We start from the raw sequence: 22,341 nt of genomic DNA, 5'->3' as shown, positions 1-22,341 counted from the left end.
CTTCAGATTTTGAATACCAATGAAATAACCATGGTTTCTGAGTGACCTCCTACTCCACACAAGTCCTCCCCTTGTATTTCCTGCATTATTGCCATCCACCATCCACACAACATGCAATATCCAAATATCATAATAAGGCTGGGCGCGGTGGCTCACACCTGTAATCACAGTACTTTGGAAGGCCAAGGCAGGTGGATCACCTGAGGCCGGGAGTTTGAGACCAGCCTGGCCAACATAGTGAAACTCCGTCTCTACTTAAAATACAAAAATTAGCTGGGCAGTAGTGGCATGTGCCTGTAATCCTGGCTCCTTGGGAGGCTGAGGCAGGAGAATTGCTTGAGCCTGGGAGGCGGGGGTTGCAGCAAGCCAAGATCATGCCACTGCACTCTAGTCTGGGCAACAGAGTGAGCTCCTGTCTCAAAAAAAAACAAACAAACATACACACACACAAACATCATTATGAGACAATTTTTGTTAAATAATTTTAAAAATTAACATCTTATAATTGTGAGGTCCATTTGTCACAATTGATAAATGAATCAATGTTGATACATTATTATTAATTGAAGTCCACACTATTCAGATTTTTTTCTTTTCTTTTAGTGAAACCCTGTCTTACTTTGTTGCCCAGGCTAGAGTGCAAGTGGCTTAATGAGGGTTCACTGTAGCCTTGACCTCCCAGGGTCAAGTGGTCCTCCCACCTTGGCACTCCCTACCCCCCTGCCCCCCACTCCCCTAAATAGCTGGGACTATAGGCACACACCACCACACCTGGCTAATTTTTTAATTTTTTGTAGAGATGGGGATCTCACTATATTGCCCAGGCTCTATTCAGATTTCTAATGCCCTTTTCCTGTTAGGATCCCATCCAGGATACTGCATTGCATTTAGTCATGCTTCCTTAGGCTACTTTTGGCTCTAACAGTTTCCTAGACTTTCCCTGTTTTTGCTGCCTTTGACAGTTTTGAGCAGGGACTGATCAGGCAATTTATAGACTGTCCCTCACTTGGGATTTATCTGATGCTTTTCTCCTAATGAGACAGTGGTTATGGGTTATTGGAAGAGAGATCACAGTGGTAAAGTACCATTCTCATCCCATCACATAAGAGTGCATGCTGGGCCGGGTATAATGGCTCACGCCTGTTCCTAGCACTTTTGGAGACCGAGGTGGGTGGATCACCTGAGGTTGGGAGTTCAAGACCAACCTAACCAACATGGAGAAGCCCCGTCTCTACTAAAAATACAAAATTAGCCGGGTGTGGTGCCGCATGCCTGTAATCCCAGGTACTCGGGAGGCTGAGGCAGGAGAATTGCTTGAACTCAAGAGGTGGAGGTTGCAGTGAGCTGATATCGTGCCATTGCACTCCAGCCTAGGCAACAAGAGCAAAACTCCATTTCAAAAAAAAAAAAAGAGAGTGCATGCTGCCACCATGACTTATCACTGCTGATGCTGACCTTGATCTCCTGGCTGAGGTTCCAAGTGATTTTTGATGCCTCATTCTCCCATCCCTGGAATCTATCATTCATCAGGCCTCATCTGATACATCTCTCAACGTTCTCGCTCAGAACCCACTCCTCATCAACATTACCTCTACAGTCTCAAGTCTCAGTTCCCAGACTGTTCTCAGCATCCTGTACCACATTATCAAAGCTCTAATCATAGCCTTTCTCTGGCTAAATAATCCCACTTAGGAATAAAACTTCTGTCTTAGTTGGAAGTTAAGGTCCAAGGTTTTCAGTGTTGCTTTGGGGTCTTTTTCTCAATCTGAATGCAAGCTACTTTCCAGTTTCAGCTCCTGCCCTGAGATCTGGGTACTGTGCTAGCACTCCTCCGCCACACCCTCTGCTCATTCCATCATGCTGCAGTAGTTACTGCTTATTAAGCTTCTGTCCTATGCCAGGCAGCTTTCTGGGCCTAAGAATACAAAAACTACTAAGAAAGGGTTCCCTACACTCAAGGAATGAGGTGTAGTTGGAGTGACAGTCATTGTAAATGGATAATTGCAAGGTGGTTAGGTAGATGCGGGGCATTTATTTGGGCATGTACAAATTTTAAAGGGAGCAACTAGGCCAAAGCCCCTCACTGTGGCCCCAGTACTTAGGGGAGATTATACTAAGATAGTGATACCTGAGCAATGATGTCAATAAAAAAAAAAAGTTCACCAAGCAGACAAGAGGCCAAGAGAAGTTCTGGGCAGAGGGCACAGCACACACTAAGGCATGGCCACTAAGCAATTTAATGTGGAAATATTTGCAAAAGATGAGTAAGAGCTAAACTGTGATGAAACAAGTTAAGAAACTTGAATTTGGGCCAGGCGCGGTGGCTCAAGCCTGTAATCCCAGCACTTTGGGAGGCCGAGATGGGCGGATCACGAGGTCGGGAGATCGAGACCATCCTGGCTAACACAGTGAAACCCCGTCTCTATTAAGAAATACAAAAAACTAGCCGGGTGAGGTGGCGGGTGCCTATAGTCCCAGCTACTCGGGAGGCTGAGGCCGGAGAATGGCGTGAACCCGGGAGGCGGAGCTTGCAGTGAGCCGAGATCCGGCCACTGCACTCCAGCCTGGGCGACAGAGGGAGACTCCGTCTCAAAAAAAAAAAAAAAAAAAGAAACTTGAATTTTAACCCACAGTTAAAGCACAGTGTTTTCAAGCTGTAGGTCTTGAAATCAATTTAGTGAGTCCCTATGATTATTTTAAAATGAAATAGAGTAGAAAAATTTGTTTTGTGAAAATGTCATTTCCATTACTGCACACATATGCATCTTTATGTGTGGTTTGCAATGTAAACTGTACTTCTTACTGGAAATCACCTTTACATAAAATACTGCTATATGGAGGTTTTGCAAGGATATATAGCAGGGATGTATTTTCAAACAGTATTTCTCAAACTTACAGAGCCCGTCCGGGTGTGGTGGCTCATACCTGTAATCCCAGCACTTTGGGAGGCCAAGGAAGGCAGACTGCTTGAGCCCAGGTTTGGACAACATGGTGAAACCCTATCTCTACAAAAAAATATTTTTTTTTAATTAGCTGGGCATGGTGGCACATGTCTGTAGTCCCAGCCACTTGAGAGGCTGAAGTAGGAGGACTGCTTGAGCCCAGGAGGTCAAGGCTGCAATGAGTCATGATTGTGCCACTGCACTCCAGCCTGGATGACACAGTGAAATCCTGTCTCAAAAAAAAAAAAAAAAAATTCTTGGCCCCAATCCAGACTCACAGAATCAGAATTTCCAGTGGCGAAGGCCTGGTAATTCTGTATTTGTAATCAATACCCCAGGCACTTCTTGTGAAGAAAGCTTTGGAACACTGGTACTTTAAGAGAATAATAGAAAAAAAAGATCAGAACAAGAAGAAACTAGAGGCAGAAAGAGCAGTTGGAAGACACTTGCTATTGCCCGAGAGATGGCAAAACTTGAACCAAGGCAACAGCAGTGGGGGAAGGAGGAGAGGTGGCTTCAGGAAGCCTTGAAGACACAGACTGTCAGAGGTAGAGCTGCAGGACACCACCCAGGCCTCTAAGGATTGTATCTTGAACACTTTCATAAACATTGGGAATATGAGAGGTGGAATAGGTTGCTGGGAAAGATAATGAGCTCAGTTTTGGAACATGTTGACTTTGAAGTGAATTCCATAATGAAGAGTGGACATTTGGACAAGCTGTTCTGGAACTCAGCATAGAGGTCAGAGCTGGAGATAAGGATTTCTGAATCATTTGAATCACTAGTATATAGGTGAGAGGAGGAAAAGTGAAATTCCCCCAGGAAGCGGGTGGAGTCTGAAGGGCCAGGAATGACATATGGAGGCACTCCCGACCCTCCTCATCAACCTTCAGCCTCATCCTTCTCCTCTGTGCCCTTCCCCCAATCTCTTTTTCTACCTCACACAATTTTATCAAAGGCTATCTCCCAACCGTTACTACCTTAGATGGAATTAACCTCTGCATTGTGCTACGGTATCTCTTTGTACTCCCTTTATCACATCTCCAGTCATTTTAGATTGGGGCTAGTGTTGTCCCATTTTCTTTTTCACCTGTTAGAGGCAGAAGCGTGTCTGGATTTCCAGCACCCCGCACAAAGTTGGTGTTTAGTAAATGTTTGTGATCTTGTGGTGGAGATTTAAGGATGACTCATTCATTTGGACTCATAATTCTAGTGTCTAAAGTATAAATGAATCTACTCAAACAATAGCTGCCAAGCTATAATAAATTATTGCTGATGGTATTTCTTGACAGTACCATCTGGCCTTTGTCTTCCTATTTCTAGTTCAAGGTTCTTACATTTTATTTTAACAACAGCTACCCAAATTTATCTTTTTCATATCACTGCATCGCACAGAAAGGGCATATTACTATAATAATTTAAAACTATTATGTAATAATAGAATAATAATAAACTTCCAAATACCTATCACTCAACTTCAATAATTATCAACTCTGGGTCAATTCTGTTTTATCTTTACCTCCAACTCCATTGCATATTATTTTGAAGCAAATGCCAGAGAACATATCAGTAAAAGAGAAGACTTTTTTAAAACCATAATATTATAACACCTAAAAAAATTAACAATAATCTCTTAACATCCATATTGATTCATTGTTTAAATGACCAATTTTCTCGTAAATGCAAGTTCTTTTACAGTTTTAAAAAATTAAGATCCAAATAAGGTCCACTTGTTGCAATTCATCAATATGCCTTTTAAATCTCTTTTAATCTATAGGCTTCCCACTGAACCCCCTTTCTTGAAAATTATTAATTGAATAAATCAGGTCATTTGTTCTGAAGAGTTTCTCATAGTCTAGTTTGTTTGCTTCCTTCATTCTCCCAGTGTAGTGCAACATGTTTCTTTGTCCTATTTTCTGAAATTGGTATTTGAACAAGAAACTTGGTAAGATTTGAATCTGCTTTTTTGTCAAGACTTCTTCACGAATGGGTATATTCTTCCTTCTTCCATCAGGAGGTCCATACTGTTTGGTTGTCTGTATTCTTGTTATGTTAGCAATCACTTCTCCTTAAGGCCTAGACCCATTAGTTCTTTAGAGGCTATCGGAAGGGGACTCTATTATTCCTTTGTTGTTTAGTGGTTGAATTAGTTCTTTAAACAGGAACTTTGCCTCATGCACTATTTAGTTACTGGGGCATACAGTTCATATAAGAAAGGCAGAAAAAAAAATGGTAGAATTTTTTTACTGGTTATCAATTCAATAATGAGTTGCCTCCCAATAATCTTCTAAACGTGACCAGTTTTTTGAGCATCATTATGGACTCATAGATTTAAACATATTTGAGGTGTTTCAATCTATTGCTGGTATTATCCCTATTGATGTCAAAATTGTGACACCTTTGGCCATTGGGAGCCTCTTTAAGTTGGTTCTGCTGTCCTTTTGAGAATGACCCTGTAGTCTTCAATATCTTCCTCACTATCTATACGACAAGGTGCTTCAGGGTTCCCTTGTTCATGTCCTGCCCTAGACCTTGACTCAGCCGTTTCTTTAAGGAGCCTCGCTCTTTTACGTGGGAAATGGTATTTCAGGACATCGATCAGGGATTTGGGGGTGCTCATTGCACCTGGGTTGGTTAGAGACTGACTTTAAATTTTTGAATTTCTCAGACATACTAGTGGCTAACAGTGCAGGTGCCAGAGGTAGACTGGGTTTGAATCACCACTCTACCACATATTATGTATGGACACGGCGCTAGTTTACTAACTTATCTGTGCTTCAGTTTTTCTCAATTGTGAAAAGAGAATAATAACAGTAGCTAAGTTTGTAGAATCCTGGTAAAGTTTAAATGAAGTGATTCATGTAAAATGCTTAGAATAGGGCCTGGCACATAAGGCTGTGTAAGCATCGGCTATTATTATTCTTATTACTAGTCTCTTTCCAGCCTTGTCATTGTTGCCTGCTCACACTGTGGGTCATCTGATATGTAATACAGACTTACATTTTATTTGTATCTAGTGACATACTGACTTATTTTAGAGAACTAGTCTAAGTCACATCTGCAACATTTGTCCTACTAATCTGCTACTTTAAATGATGCAACACTCGCACATATTAGAACATTTCCTGTAAAGGAATTCAAATTCAACAAAACTAATGGCATTCATAAGGTCACCAAGCACCAGCGTACTTTCTGCTTTTTATACTTGTCTGGAAAGGGGTAAATTAGCAGAAGCCTGGCTAGACCTTAACCACTATGGAGTTAAGGTCTTACTTTGCACTGGGGGCTTGGACAAGCCCCACTGGTCTTGTCTTTACTAGTTGAACACAGGGAGCTATTAGGGGTGGCATTCCCCAAGCCCTCCAGATCCCTTTCTAATCAAACTGGTAGAATTACAAGACATATCCCAGATCACGTAAATCTTAATGTTGGTTCTGTCTGGAAGCCCATGCATATTATGAAATCTTGATCTATTCAGCCATTTGCCATAACTCTGTCCTCAGGTTCGAGGAGTTAAGATCTCAGCACTGCTGCAACCAAAGACAGTGAAAGGCAAGCAGCAGACCCATCGGCTGTTTCCTTGGTGGTCCGTTAGACCCCAACAAAACCTCAAGGTATAGTTTCTCTAAACCTAAAAACCCTATGGAGCTCTAACAAGAACAGTCTCTACAGTAGTTAAATCACAGTTTCTTTAAAGCAAAGGCATTTGTTTACCTGCAATTTCATATACTTGCATTACTGACATATGATTGTGCTATCATTGCATTAGCCGTGCCAAGTTGTCTACAGCTCGCTGGCTAGAAATTCTCAGGATGCACTAGGGTTCGTTTTTGCTTAAACAAAAATTCACTTGCTTGTTTTATTCTCTTCTCTCTTCTTTCTCTTAACAGCACTCTTAGCATTTTTTTAAAAGTAGCTGTCATTAGATTACTTGACATTTAAAACACTTTGGAATAAAATATAATTTTAGTCACATATTTGTCAACAGGAAAGTGTGAATAAATAATGGTAAATTCATGTAATAGAAACTATTAAGCCACTAAAATTATAAAATGCATTTTTAAATATGGACATAGAAACATGAGAGAACAAAAACAAGCTCCAAACAGTTTGTATAGTAGGATTAAATTTTAGTAAAATAATAATTATTTTACATGTTGGCATATGTATAGAAAAAAATCTGAACAAACAAGTTGTTAATAGGGGTTATCTCCAGGGGTGAGATTATCATTGTCTTTTCCTACATATTCCTATAGTCTCTGAATTTCTTATGAATATTTATTAGTTTTCCAATCAGAAAATGTTTATTTTTTTGAAAATCAATGTTGTTATAACTTGTTCAGAAGAGTGAAGTAATACATTATCCATTGTAATAATAACTTTACTGAGATTTCTCATGGTAGCTTCTCAGGAAATTCTATAATACCAATAAGTTTCTGTAAAAATCGAAGTTATTAATATAATTACTGAAGAATTGAAAAACAGTATACTTAGTCTTCTCAGAATCCAAAATAATTTAGTATATATTTTTATACATATGCAAAACCAAATGGAATTTAAAACTTTGAAATGTTTAGAACAATCAACAAACCACTTCATTCATTAAGCATACATTTCTGCTACATAGTCTGTGCCAGGCAATGTGCTAGGCATGCAAATACCAGTTACACAGAGATGAAAAAGATCAACCCCATTTCTGTCCTCATCTGCTGGACTGAAACAGCCCTGTGTATACCCTGGAGCATAGGAATAATTAACTAGAAGAACTGCTATATGTGAATAAATAATATGCAAATTAACTAATTTTTATGCTAAAGTGAATTTTTCATTTCATAAGGGCTAAGTGACTAGAAAGATTATACATTTCATCAGCACATTCAAATTTCACAAAATCATCACACACTGTAGGATGTATGTTCATATATCTTGACACCTCCAAATCAAATATAAAAGAAAAGGAAAAATAGACGTGAAACCTTATTATCGTTTTCTACTGATGTTTCACTTTTAGATGTGACATCTGACATCTAAGACAAAAAAAAGCTTCTGCTTTTATTTTGAATCATAAAGTTAACAAGTCTGTTTTTAAAAATCATGAGAACCAAATTCCTTAAAGATGAGATATTCTTATTTCATAATTTTCCGTCCAAATCATGCCTAAATCATTTTTCAGTTCTTTGGAGCAGATGACGATTAAGGGGGAAAGGGAATGAGGGATCAAAATGTTCAGTGAAATGGAATTTAGTTTGTTTTTGTAAGGTTGAAATCCCTTGAAGATGCTATATAAACTACTACTTTAGGCCAGGGGGTAGCAAACCTTTTCTGTGAAGGGCCAGATAGTAAATCTTTTAGGATTTGTGCATCATGGACCATGCTGTCTCTGCCAAAATGGCTCAACTCTGTTGTTTTAGGGCAAAACAGCCATGAACTACACATAAAAAAAGGGACATAGCTGTGTTTCAATAAAACTTTATTTATGGATGCCAAAAATTTTAATGTTATGTAATTTTCACATGTCATTATTCTTTTGATTTTTAAAAAATAATTTAAAATGTAAAATTCGTTCTTAGCTGGCAGACCTCACAAGAATCTTGTGGCTGGTTGGACTTGACACATGGCCAGTTGCCAGCCCCTGCTATAGGCCAGTGTGTGGTGCTTGGGATCTGCGGCTTCTCTTTGGTCCTGGTATTGAAGGGTAGGAGGTAGGAGAGGAGAATCTAAGAGATTTATAAAATAAAACTCTATTGTTTTTCTAAAAACAATTCAAACTTCTTTATTAATCTAAGAAGTTACTATCATGGCCGGGCACAGTGGCTTACACCTGTAATCCCAGCACTTTGGGACGCTGAGGCAGGCAGATCACCTGAGGTCGGGAATTTGAGACCAGCCTGACCAACGTGGAGAAATCCTATCTCTACTAAAATTACAAAATTAGCCAGGCGTGGTGGCACGTGCCTGTAATTCCAGCTACTAGGGAGGCTGAGGCAGGAGAATCGCTTGAACCCGGGAGGTGGAGGTTGCGGTGAGCTGAGATCACACCATTGCACTCCAGCCTGGGCAACAAGAGCAAAACTCTGTTAAAATAAAAAAAAAAAGGAAGTTACTATCATAAAGTGTGTGTGTGTGTATATATATATATATATATATATATATATATATTTTTTTTTTTTTTTTTTTTTTTTTTTTTTTTTGAGAAGGAGTCTTGCTCTGTCACCCAGACTGGAGTGCAGTGGCATGATCTCGGCTCACTGCAAGCTCCACCTCCCGGGTTCACGCCATTGTCCTGCCTCAGCCTCCCGAGTAGCTGGGACTACAGGCGCCCGCCACCATGCCTGGCTAATTTTTTGTATTTTTTTAGTAGAGCAGGGTTTCACCGTGTTAGCCAGGATGGCCTTTATCTCCTGACCTCGTGATCCGCCCATTTTGGCCTCCCAAAGTGCTGGGATTACAGGCTTGAGCCACCGCGCCTGGCCGTAAAGTATATTTTTAAAAGTTTATAAAACATTTAAAGAAACAATGAGTTTTAAAAGGATGCACCTGTATCCAGAACCTACAAAGAACTCAAACAAATTTATAAGAATAAAACAAACAACCCCATCAAAAAGTGGGCAAAGGATATGAACAGACACTTCTCAAAAGAAAACATTCATACAGCCAACAGACACATGAAAAAATGCTCACCATCACTCGCCATCAGAGAAATGCAAATCAAAACCACAATGAGATACCATCTCACACCAGTTAGAATGGCAATCATTAAAAAGTCAGGAAACAACAGGTGCTGGAGAGGATGTGGAGAAATAGGAAGACTTTTACACTGTTGGTGGGACTGTAAACTAGTTTAACCATTGTGGAAGACAGCGTGGTGATTCCTCAGGGATCTAGAACTAGAAATACCATTTGACCCAGCCATCCCATTACTGGGTATATAGCCAAAGGATTATAAATCATGTTGCTATAAAGACGCATGCACCATATGTTTATTGCAGCACTATTCACAATAGCAAAGACTTGGAACCAACTCAAACGTCCATCAATGACAGACTGGATTAAGAAAATGTGGCACATGGATCTAATTAAACTGAAGAGCTTCTGCACAGCAAAAGAAACTACCATCAGAGTGAACAGGCAACCTACAGAATGGGAGAAAATTTTTGCAATCTGCTCATCTGACAAAGGGCTAATATCCAGAACCTACAAAGAACTCAAACAAATTTACGAGAAAAAAACAAACAACCCCATCAAAAAGTGGGCAAAGGATATGAACAGACACTTCTCAAAAGAAAACATTCATACAGCCAACAGACACATGAAAAAATGCTCATCATCACTGGCCATCAGAGAAATGCAAATCAAAACCACAATGAGATACCATCTCACGCCAGTTAGAATGGCAATCATTAAAAAATCAGGAAACAACAGGTGCTGGAAAGGATGTGGAGAAATAGGAAGACTTTTACACTGTTGGTGGGATTGTAAACTAGTTCAACCATTGTGGAAGACAGTGCGGCGATTCCTCAAGGATCTAGAACTAGATGTACCATATGACCCCGCCATCCCATTACTGGGGATATACCCAAAGGATTATAAGTCATGCTGCTATAAAGATACATGCACATGTATGTTTATTGTGGCACTGTTCACAATAGCAAAGACTTAGAATCAACCCAAATGTTCATCAGTGACAGACTGGATTAAGAAAATGTGGCACATATACACCATGGAATACTATGCAGCCATAAAAAAGGATGAGTTTGTGTCCTTTATAGGGACATGGATGCAGCTGGAAACCATCATTCTCAGCAAACTATCGCAAGAACAGAAAACCAACCACCACATATTCTCACTCATAGGTGGGAATTGAACAATGAGATCACTTGGACACAGGAAGGGGAGCATCACACACCGGGTCCTATTGTGGGGAGGGGGTAGTGGGGAGGGATAGCATTAGGAGATATACCTAATGTAAATGATGAGTTAATGGGTGCAGCACACCAACATGGCACATGTACAAACCTGCACGTTGTGCACATGTACCCTAGAACTTAAAGTATAATAAAAAATAAATACATAAAAAGAAAATGTGGCACATATACACCATGGAATACTATGCAGCCATAAAAAAGGATGAGTTCACATCCTTTGTAGAGACATGGATGCAGCTGGAAACCATCATTCTCAGCAAACTATGGCAAGAACAGAAAACCAAACACCACATGTTCTCACTCATAGGTGGGAATTGAATAATGAGAACACTTGGACACAGGAAGGGGAACATCACACACCAGGGCCTGTTGTGGGGTAGGGGGCTGGGGGAAGAATAGCATTAGGAGATGTGCCTAATGTAAATTACAAGTTAATTGGTGCAGCCCACCAACATGGCACATGTATACATATGTAACAAACCTGCACATTGTGCACATGTACCCTAGAACTTAAAGTAAAATAAATAAATAAATAAATAAATAAATAAATAAATAAATAATTTTTTAAAAGGATGGACCTGGAGAGCATTATGCTGAGTGAAATAAACCAGAAAGAGAAAGATACTGTATGATCTCACTTACATGTGGAACCTAAAAAAGTTGAACTCAGGGCAGAGAGTAGAATTGTGGTTACCAAGGACTCAGGAAAGGGAAAAATGGGGAGGTGATGATTACAGGGTACAAAGTTTCAGTAATGCAAGATAAATAAGTTCTGGAGACCTATTATATAGCATAGTGCCTATAGCTAACGATACTGTATTGTACCTTAAAATGTGTCCAAGAGGGTAGCTTTTATATTGAGTGTTCTTACCATGCACACACACAAATTAATAATAATAATAATAATAAAGGGGTTGGGAGAAAACTTCAGGAGGTGATGAATATATTTATGGTATTGACGGTAGTGATGGTTTTATGGGTATATGCTTATCCTCAAACCCACAGCGTTGTGTACTTTATTTTTTTTCCCTCTTTTTCCATGTCTCACAGAAGACTTCTATAGCGTTGTATACTTTAAAAATGTGTAGCTTTTTTGTTGTTGTTGAAATGGACTCTCGCTCTGTCACCCAGGGTAGAGTGCAGTGGCGCAATCTCAGCTCACTCCAACCTCCGCCTCCTGGGTCAAATGATTCTCCTGTCCCAGTTTCCCGAGTAGCTAGGATTACAGGCTCCTGCCACCACACCCGGCTAATTTTTGTATATTTAGTAGAGATGGGGTTTCACCATGTTGGCTAGGCTGGTCTCAAACTCCTGACCTCAGGTGATCCACCAACCTCAGCCTCCCAAAGTGCTGCAATTACAGGCATGAGCCACTGTGCCTGGCCTATGAGTAGCTTTATATATGTAAATTATACCTCAATACAGTGTTTTGGTTCTTTTTATTTATTTTTATTTTTTTTGAGATGGAATCTTGCTCTGTTGCCCAGTCTGGAGTGCAGTGGCACTAGCTGGGCTCACTGCAACCTCCACCTTCCAAGTTCAAGCAATTCTCCTGTGTCAGCCTCCCCAGTAGCTAAGATTGCAGACATGTACCACCATACATGGCTAATTTTTTTTTTTTTTTTTTTTAGTAGAGACAGGATTTCACCATGTTGGCCAGGCTGGTCTCAAACTCCTGACCTCAGGTGATCCGCCTGCCTCGGCCTCCCAAAGTGCTGGGATTACAGGCGTGAGCCACCACGCCTGGCCGTTATGTTAATCTTTGAGACAAGTCTTGCTCTGTTGCCCAGGCTGGAGTGTAGCACTGCGATCTTAGCTCACTGCAACCTCCGCCTCCTAGGTTCACGATTTTCGTGCTTCAGCCTCCCGAGTAGCTGGGACTACAGGCGCATACCAACACACCTGGCTAATTTTTGTATTTTTAATAGAGACAGGGTTTCACCATGTTGACCAAGCTGGTCTCGAACTCATGGCCTCACATGATCCACCTGCCTCCCAAAGTGCTGGGATTACAGTTGTGAGCCACCATGCCTGGGCTTGTTTTTGTTTTTTAAGGGCAGCTCTGAATGAAGAGGCATCCATTCCTTCCTATTTATCTTGCTGGGCATTGGGAAATAATTTTTTTTAAAAAAGAAACTTCCTAGATTAATAATAAGAAGCAGTATCTGTTTATTGTTTGGTTTTAGTTTTTTGTTATATATGTCTTTTGAAACAGTCTCATTCTGTCACCCTGGCTGGAGTGCAGTGGTGCAATCTTAGTTCACTACAACCTCAACCTCTTGGGCTCAAGCGATCTTCCCACCTCAGCCTCTCAAATAGCTGGGACTACAGGAGCATACCATGACGCCAGGCTAATTTTTGTATTTTTTGTAGAGATGAAGTTTTGCCATGTTGCCCGGGCTGGTCTCAAACTCCTGAGCTCAAGCAATCCATCCACCATGTCCTCCCAGAATGCTGAGCCACCTGGCCCTGCTCATTGTTTTCATTAGCTTTTCTTTGATTACTACTCATGTGAACTTTTTCACATTTTTAGGCCTTTCATATTTCTTCTTTGTGAATTACTCATTGCCTTCCACCCAATTTTTTCATTGAGTTTTTTTTTGTTTGTTTGTTTTTTGTTTTTGAGACAGAGTCTCGCTCTGTCATCCAGGCTGGAGTGCAATGGCATGATCTTGGCTCACTGCAACCTCCGCCTCCCGGGTTCACGCCATTCTCCTGCCTCAGCCTCCCGAGTAGCTGGGATTACAGGCATTTGCCACCACGCCTGGCTAATTTTTGTATTTTTAGTAGAGATGGGGGTTTCACCATGTTGGCCAGGCTGGTCTCAAACTCCTGACCTCAAGTGATCTGCCCACTTCAGCTTCGCAAAGTGGTGGGATTACAGGCGTGAGCCACCATGCCGGCTGAGATTGTTTTTCTAATTTATTTTATGCAAGCTCTGTATATTGTTACTGATCCTTTATCTATTATTAAGTAACAAATATTTCCCCATTCTCCCTTGCTCTTTTATTTTGTGGAGCATGTTAATGATAGGTAATCTTATTGCAGTCAAGAGCAATATTTTCTGCTGAGTGTGGTGGCTCATGTCTAATCCCAGCAGTTTGGGAGGAGAAGGAAGCAGGAGAATCACTTGAGACCAGGGATACAAGACCAACCGGGGCAACATAGAGAGATACACCCCCACAGACTCTACAAAAAAATGTAAAAGTTAGCCAAGTACAGTGGCACATGCCTGTAGTCCTAACTACTCTGGAGGCTGAGGCCAGAGGATCGCTTGCACCCAGGAGTTCAAGGTTACAGTGAGCTATTATCGTGCCACTGCACTCCAGCCTAGGCGACAGGAGGAGACCTTCATCTCTAAAATAAATTTTTAAAGCAATCTTTTATTTTGTATCTCATTTCTTTTCTCTTATGCTTAAAATATACTTCACCTTTTCAAAAGCACATATACAATTATATTTTCTACTATTTGGGGGTTGTACTTTTTAATATCATGCTGTTGCGACTTGGTATTCAGTTTGTCATATAAGCTAGAGATCCAAAAACCATAATTTTCTAAATAGCTCACCTATTTTCCTGTGTTCAAATCCTTCCTCATCTATAGTCCCAGCTCAATGCACATATTCCACTTGGGAGACAGCTCACCCTACCCTGAATTTCTTGCCCTCCTCCTATTCTTCCTCCCCTGTAGCTTTTTATTCTCTCTCATATTATAATCATCTGTGCATATTTCTTCTATTGCACCACACTGTACACTCCTTGAGAGTTGGGACTGAGTTTGTCCTCTTTGTGTCTCCCAAAGCCCTCATCCAGGGCCTCCATACATTTGTGAGAGGAAAGAGCAAGTGATAATGACAAATTTCTAGATACATTTTCTTGCAAGTTTCATGTAATATTTATTAACATTTTTTTAATGGAGTTTTGCTGTTGTCACCCAGGCTGGAGTGCAGTGGTGCGATCTCGGCTCACTGCAACCTCTGCCTCCTGAGTTCAAGCGATTCTCCTGCCTCAGCCTCCTGAGTAGCTGGAATTACAGGCGTGCACCACCATGCCAGGCTAATTTTTGTATTTTTAGTAGGGATGGGGTTTCACCATGTTGGCCAGGCTGGTCTCGAACTCCTGACCTCAGGGGATCCACTGGCCTAGGCCTCCCAAAGTGCTAGGATTACAGGCGTGAGCCACCATGCCCCGTCTTATCGAACATTTTGACAAATATTTATTTTTGTAAACCTGAAAGTCATTCTTTGAACGTTTAAAGAAAGGTAACCAAAAGATAGTACAAAAGCACTAGCACCTGAATGTTGAATGTCACCATATGTGTAAAATTATATATTTTAGAGTAGTGTGAGCTTTTAATGTTAAGTCATATTAAACTCTTAAATCAAATTAAGCAGACCCAGCATTGGCAGTGTAGCCGTAACTTTCTGATGTTAATAAAAACAAAACTAGTGACTCGAAATTAAATCATGCCAAGGTTTTGATACACTTGGCTTAAGATATTAATGAAACACTTCAAAACACTGCTATGAAGTGCCCAGATTCTCAGATGTTTGTTGAGTGAATTTTGTTTAGCTGTGTGTTTTGTTTTGTTTTTTTCAGTGAATGTCTGGCACGTTGCAATCATCAAACATGTGGTTATCTTTGTTGTACTGGCATAATCAGTGACTCGTACATTCAGTGATAGCATTTAAGCAAGTTTTATCAGCAAGCAATATTTTCAGTTCATAAATAAGTTTTCAAAAATCATGTAAGGATTTAAATTTGCTGAATGTAAATACTGAACCTCAAAAAGGAAGGAAGGAAGGAAGGAAGGAAGGAAGGAAGGAAGGAAGGAAGGAAGGAAGGAAGGAAGGAAGGAAGGAAGGGTGAGTGATGGCTACTCTAGGCCCTACTTTCTTGAAGGAAGGAAGGAAGGAAGGAAGGAAGGAAGGAAGGAAGGAAGGAAGGAAGGAAGGAAGGAAGGAAGGAAGGAAGGGTGAGTGATGGCTACTCTAGGCCCTACTTTCTTGCCCTTGCTCCTTCCACAGGGGAAGGCAGAACAAACCTCACAGCCAGTATGAGACTGCCTGGCTGGTACATCTGGGGGTTTTGTGGTGGCCAGGAATCCAAGGAAGTTCTTATTTGAACAACAAGGCTGGTATTTATAGAATGAGGTCAGGCACTTCAGGCTAAGCAGATACAAAAGTGAGCAGAGATGGCAGTCAGGCTCTGGGTGGATAAATGGTGCCCTGGGCATCCAGAGGCCCAGTATCTATGAACATCAGGAATGTCTGTGCCACTCCCCAGACAAACAGGGATCCCAACTCAGGATTTCTCACCCTGGGTCAACTATAATTACAAAACAGAGATTGTGAATAGTTCTGCATGACTCTGGAAAGCCTGTGTGTGGTATAGTTAAATATACGTCAGATTCTGTACAACCTCATCATACCTTTAGCTACTTAGAGACTGGATTTTATTTTTATTTTTTTTATTTTTTTTATTTTTTTTTTGAGACAGAGTCTTGCTCTGCCGCCCAGGCTGGAGTGCAGTGGCCGGATCTCAGCTCACTGCAGGCTCCGCCTCCCGGGTTCACGCAATTCTCCTGCCTCAGCCTCCCCAGTAGCTGGGACTACAGGCGCCCGCCACCTCGCCCGGCTAGTTTTTTGTATTTTTTAGTAGAGACGGGGTTTCACCGTGTCAGCCAGGATGGTCTCGATCTCCTGACCTCGTGATCCGCCCGCCTCGGCCTCCCAAAGTGCTGGGATTACAGGCTTGAGCCACCGCGCCCGGTCGAGACTGGATTTTAAAACACACGTTTCCTATCCTGTTAAAAATCAGTCCTTTTTTTTTTTTTTTTTTTTTTTTTGAGATGAAGTCTTGCTCTGTATGTAGCCCAGGCTGGAGTGCAGTGGCGCAATCTTGGCTCACTGGAACCTCTGCCTCCTGGGTTCAAGTGATTGTCCTGCCTCAGCTTCTCAACTAGCTGGGATTACAGGTGGTGCCACCACTCCCAGCTAATTTTTGTATTTTTAGTAGAGATGTGGTTTTGCCATGTTGGCCAGGCTGGTCTCGGACCCCTGACTTCAGGTGATCCACCCGCCTCGGCCTCCCAAAGTGCTGCGATTACAGGCTTGAGCCATCCACCCAGCCCAGTTCTTTATGTATATAGATATATGGACAGCTTTAGGGAAGTGTGATTAAGCATTTTTTTTAATTGCCCATTTCAGTTGTAATCCCAAAATTCTAAGCTAGAGAGCATGTAGTTACTTGAGTGCTCATCTCTTGCCAAGGCAGGAGAAGGAGAAGGGTGAAGGGGCTCCAGCATCTGGGATGGTCCTGGAATTCCACTCAGGGTGAATGACATATTGAGAACTGAGGGTTTAGTAGGTTCAGAGTCCCTCGCTAGCCATATTGAATAGGGTTTGTTTCTCTTACAGAATTTTGAGAAGAACCAGTTAAGAGCAGCTTTAGTGGAGGGATGGGGGAAGAGGGGCTAATAAAAGTATTTCTTATTTCCACTGGATTTGGAAATAAGAAGCCACAGGGCCATGCCCCTATCCTTACCTACCTCTCCTCTCTTATTACTTTGACTCCCATAAAGAAATAAATATTTAGGTTGGCACAAAAGTAATTGCAGTGTTTGTCTTTACTTTTAATTAAAAACATTAATGGCAAAAACCGCAATTACTTTTGCACCAGCCTAATAATAGGCCAATTTCTATGACTAAAATCCCAGAAAATAGTAAGAATAAAGAATCTACAGGAGCTCTTTACAACCATATTCCTCACAGAATAATTCCAGGAGCTCTGTGCTAAACACATCCCTAAGGAAACTCTGTGGCAAAGAAAAGATCAAGGCCAGCAGTTTTTTCAGGTCTGCAGCATTTCCGAGTGACAGCAGGCTCAGCTGGACACGTCTCCAAGTACAATTTCCAAATTATGAGAAGTGGGATTGTTTTAAATCTATACATCGAATTCTTATTTTAAACACACACACTTTTGAAATGTTTCAGCTGGGCGCGGTGGCTCAAGCCTGTAATCCCAGCACTTTGGGAGGCCAAGACAGGCGGATCACAAGGTCAGGAGATCGAGACCATCCTGGCTAACACGGTGAAACCCCGTCTCTACTAAAAAAATACAAAAAACTAGCTGGGCGAGGTGGCAGGCGCCTGTAGTCCCAGCTACTCGGGAGGCTAAGGCAGGAGAATGGCATAGACCCGGGAGGCGGAGCTTGCAGTGAGCCGAGATCCGGCCATTGCACTCCAGCCTGGACGACAGAGCAAGACTCCATCTCAAAAAAAAAAAAAAAAAAAAAAAAGTTTCAGCCACAACTGTTAAAAGATTGATAAATTATAAGTTCCTGAAATACTGAAATGAGAAAAACACTTATATGTTAGAAGAGTGCTAAATTCCTTTAAAAATGAAAATGCACTAAATGGGCCGGGCGCGGTGGCTCAAGCCTGTAATCCCAGCACTTTGGGAGGCCGAGACGGGCGGATCACGAGGTCAGGAGATCGAGACCATCCTGGCTAACACCGTGAAACCCCGTCTCTACTAAAAATACAAAAAACTAGCCGGGCGAGGTGGCGGGCGCCTGTAGTCCCAGCTACTCCGGAGGCTGAGGCAGGAGAATGGCCTAAACCCGGGAGGCGGAGCTTGCAGTGAGCTGAGATCCGGCCACTGCACTCCAGCCCGGGCTACAGAACAAGACTCCATCTCAAAAAAAAAAAAAAAAAAAAAAAAAAAAAAAAAGAAAATGCACTAAATGTTTCAGAGCACAGCCATAATTTTTAAAACCCAGCAATCGGATGCCTGCATGGGAGAAGGTCACTGAACAGCCTGAGCCCTTCAATAATAGATGCAAAGTTAAAGAAATGTCAACGCTGATAATAACTTGCTCAGGGTGACTCAAATGCAGCTTCTCTGCTGATCACTTCCGGTATTAACTGTGCTTACAAAAGCAAATACCTCAAATTTCTTCCACTCTATAGAAAAACCAACAGGTACAGTATCACGTAGCTAGGTAGGCCTTGAATAGAAAAAAGGGTACCTCAGCTTTGACAAGGACATTTATCTCTGGAATTTCTGTCCTCTGAAAATATTTGTTACTGATATTCGCTTGCTATGCCCCAGTTCCCTGATTCTGCTAAAATACCGTTTAGAAAAGGAAGCACTGGAGCAGGGTGTTTACTTTGTTGATGGTCTGGAGCAAGGGGGTGTTACTGTGTATGTTCCATGTTAGGGGTTTGTCCAAGAAAAAGGAACAGACGGCTAGTGACTCAGAGCACATGGTGACCCGAGTGCCCTTGGGCAAACAGGAGCTCCAGGAAGAGAGTAAACATCCTCTAAATATTTGAAAAAGAGAATCATCCAGCCACGAAAAGAGGAGTCTGAGGGAGCACCCTAAACCAATCTTAGCTCTTTAGAGGGATATTCTTTCTTCCCTGGGGAGAAAACTGTTTCTCTCTTCCAAAAGAGAGTGGACATTGAATTTATACTCATAAGTGGTAAGAAAAACCTTGGGTAAGGGAAAGATGATAAATAGTGAAACGAACAAAAGAAATTCTGGAATCTCAGGGCTGGGCGCTGTGGTTCACACCTGTAATCCCAGCATTTTGGGAAGTCGAGGCTGGTGGATAGCTTGAGCCCAGGAGTTCGAGACCAGCCTGGGCAACATGGTGAAACCTCACCTCTACCAAAAAAATACAAAAATTAGCCAGGTATGGTGGCCTACGTCTGTAGTTCCAGCTACTTGGGAGGCTGAGGTGGGAGGATTGCTTGAGCCTGGGAGGCAGAGGTTGCAGTGAGACGAGTTTGAGCCACTGCATTCCAGCCTGGGTGACAGAGGGAGACCCCGCTTAAAAATAAATAAATAAATAAATAAATAAAAATAATAAAAAATTATGGAATCTCGTCCCTGTCATCAATAGAAAGCAGCTGTAAAAGAAGCAGAGGCACAGCCCAAATGGCCCCTGAGTACCCCTTCTCACCTTCCAGTTTCTTAGAATGGTAGATATCTGCCCAAGGTTATAATAATATCAAAAGAAACAGAACAATCAGGAATACACTGTGACACATCAGAGCCAATAAAGGCTCAAAAACTTCTTGCTGATTCTTGAAGAAAACAAATGTTCCCAAACAGCATTTCCTGGTTACTTATCAATAATGCAGACCAATGTCAATCTATCTCAGGGCACATGTACGTCCATTTGGATCCTTTAAAAAAAATTGTCTCATTCTTTAAATAAATGTCAAGGCTGTTTACTCCAGAAATAAGATAGAAAGCCAACCTCAAATCAGGAAAAATACAGATTAAAAATATATCTAGGCCAGGCCAGGCACAGTGGTTCATGCCTATAATCCCAGCACTTTGGGACGCCAAGGCAGGCAGGTCTGCTGAGGTCAGGAGTTCAAGACCAGCCTGGTCAACATGACGAAACCCTGTCTCTACTAAAAATACAAAAATTAGCCAGGCATGGTGGTGCATGCCTATAATCGCAGCTACTCGGGAAGCTGAGGCAGGAGAATTGCTTGAACCCAGGAGGTGGGGGTTGCAGTGAGCCAAGATCGCACCACGGCACTCCAGCCTGGGCAACAGAGCGAGACTCTGTCTCAAAATAACAATAGCAATAATAATAATAATAATAAATATCTCTGCATGGGGGATAAGGTCTGAAAAAAAGAAAAGAATAAAAACAAAATAAAAATAAATCATCTTTATTTTTACTTGCTTGCCTGCTAACCTTGGGAAATTTGCTAGTTGCAAAATTGCTTTTTATTTTCCAATAATTCCTGAGGGATCACTGGAATACTTGCATGAAAAAAACAAAAAACAAAAAACAAAAAAAAACTTCACTTTTACCTCACTCTTCCCAGATTTTAAAAACAGAGCAAGCACAGAGATAACAAAGAAACCTTTTTCAGAGGCATCCTCAAATCTTAGGCCCAAATACATGGTGGTATTAACAGAAACAACGAAATATCCATAGCAACTGTGGGAAGCAGATCACATCCCATAGTGAGATAATAAATAAAGTCACTGCCTTTTGTGACACCTCACTCAACCTCAGACAGAAATAAATGCTCCTCGCTCCTGTTCCCATAAATCCACCTAGCCTGTGTCTGTGGGAGCAGAGGGAGGATTGCTCCCCAGTCCAGGCCCACAGAAGTGGCTTTCCCGTCCACAGCACCTCCCACCCTCTGCTGGGAGTCAGAGACCTCGCCCAAGGACCCACTCAGGACGGTGTCTGCGGCTGTTTAGGAAGGGTCTCCACTGGGTAGTTTGCAGGAAACTCAACGAAGTCAAAGCCCAACAGTAGGGGCCACGTAAAGAGTAAGTGTTGAAAAAATGTTCATGCCCACCCTTCCTTTATCCAGACACATTGAACAGATATTCACTGAAATTTCCTCAGAAAATCTACCTCACCCCATGTCTATCCATCTTCCCGACTGCTGCCTGCCTCGTGCCTTGTGACCAGCTCTGCCGGCAGACCCTGCAGTATGACTCAGCGTGTTGAAATCTGCCTCTGTGGGCACGCACTGCTCTCAGAACTGCTTCAACCACCAGAAGCAGCTAATTGCAATGAGTCTCTGGGGACCCTGCTCCAATGGCAACACTCAAGAGGAAGCGACCACCAAGGCAGTACCTTCCTATTAAATGCTACTGACCTCCAGAAAGAACGTGCCTTGGCTTTGTGAGGAGCTCAGAGGCTCTGAGAGGCCCCCTGTGGGGGAGCGTGTTCAGGACTATACGAGGCCTGCCTTCCCAGCTCGCCTGCACTGGGCTGAGATGATGGTGGTGACGACGACAAATAATACTAAGAATAAAGGTACCACTGACTGAACGCTTATCATTTGCTAAGCACTTGGTGTATGTTGCCTCATTTACCCCTGACAGCAACCCAGTAAAGTCCTCATTTTACAGGTGAGGAAACCAGAGGTCACAGAGCCAAAGTCAAGCGGTGATTAAGCAAGGCTTGAGCCCAGACTGTGGGGTTCGGGGTCTAGGCTCCCAACCACATCAACATGACTGGCTTTACAGCAGCTGCACTTTCCATACTAGTATTGTTCTAAATCTAAGCATGGCCAGAGGAAAGAATAGGAAACTCCACATTGACCTCTAAGCTTTTTATAGAGAAGCATCTCCCCAGACACTGCCCCTCCAGCGAGCCTGGAGCCGGGCTGCCTCAGCTGCGTCTGCAGCAGTCCTCACAGGCCATGCCGGAACCTGATCCTGAAGCTCCCCGCATCCGTGCTGCCACTGGCTCCCAGCCCCGTCTTGCAGCTCGAGCTGTCTCTATGAAACAATTTCCAAATGGATCAACCCAGGAGGTTCAGGAATAGGCCTGTACTTCTATAACTGAATAAATAGGGGCTGAAGTGGCAAGGACAATGAAAATAACAGATAATCCCCAACTCTCTTTTGATGATACAGTTAGAGTTCTCCTCTGCTAGAGAATTCATCAGAGCTGCTCATGACTCTGGCTTCCTTG

General features: G+C 42.1%; 1 protein-coding gene across 1 annotated transcript in view; it reads right to left on the bottom strand.

Moving 5' to 3' along the window:
* The window catches only part of RTN4 (reticulon 4), a 154,412-nt gene extending 132,301 nt beyond the window's left edge, over window positions 1-22,111 (bottom strand). Inside the window, exon 1 of the mRNA XM_045369315.2 lies at window positions 21,967-22,111. Within this exon, the coding sequence (XP_045225250.2) occupies window positions 21,967-21,991 (25 nt within the window). The 5' untranslated portion in view covers window positions 21,992-22,111. The remainder of the gene's footprint in view (window positions 1-21,966) is intronic.
* Window positions 22,112-22,341: the final 230 nt, after the last annotated feature.

Source organism: Macaca fascicularis, chromosome 13 (genome assembly GCF_037993035.2).
Source record: "Macaca fascicularis isolate 582-1 chromosome 13, T2T-MFA8v1.1".
Lineage (NCBI taxonomy): Eukaryota > Metazoa > Chordata > Mammalia > Primates > Cercopithecidae > Macaca > Macaca fascicularis.
The sequence above is the reverse complement of the archived record's forward strand: the minus strand, read 5'-3'. Positions and strand labels throughout refer to the sequence as shown.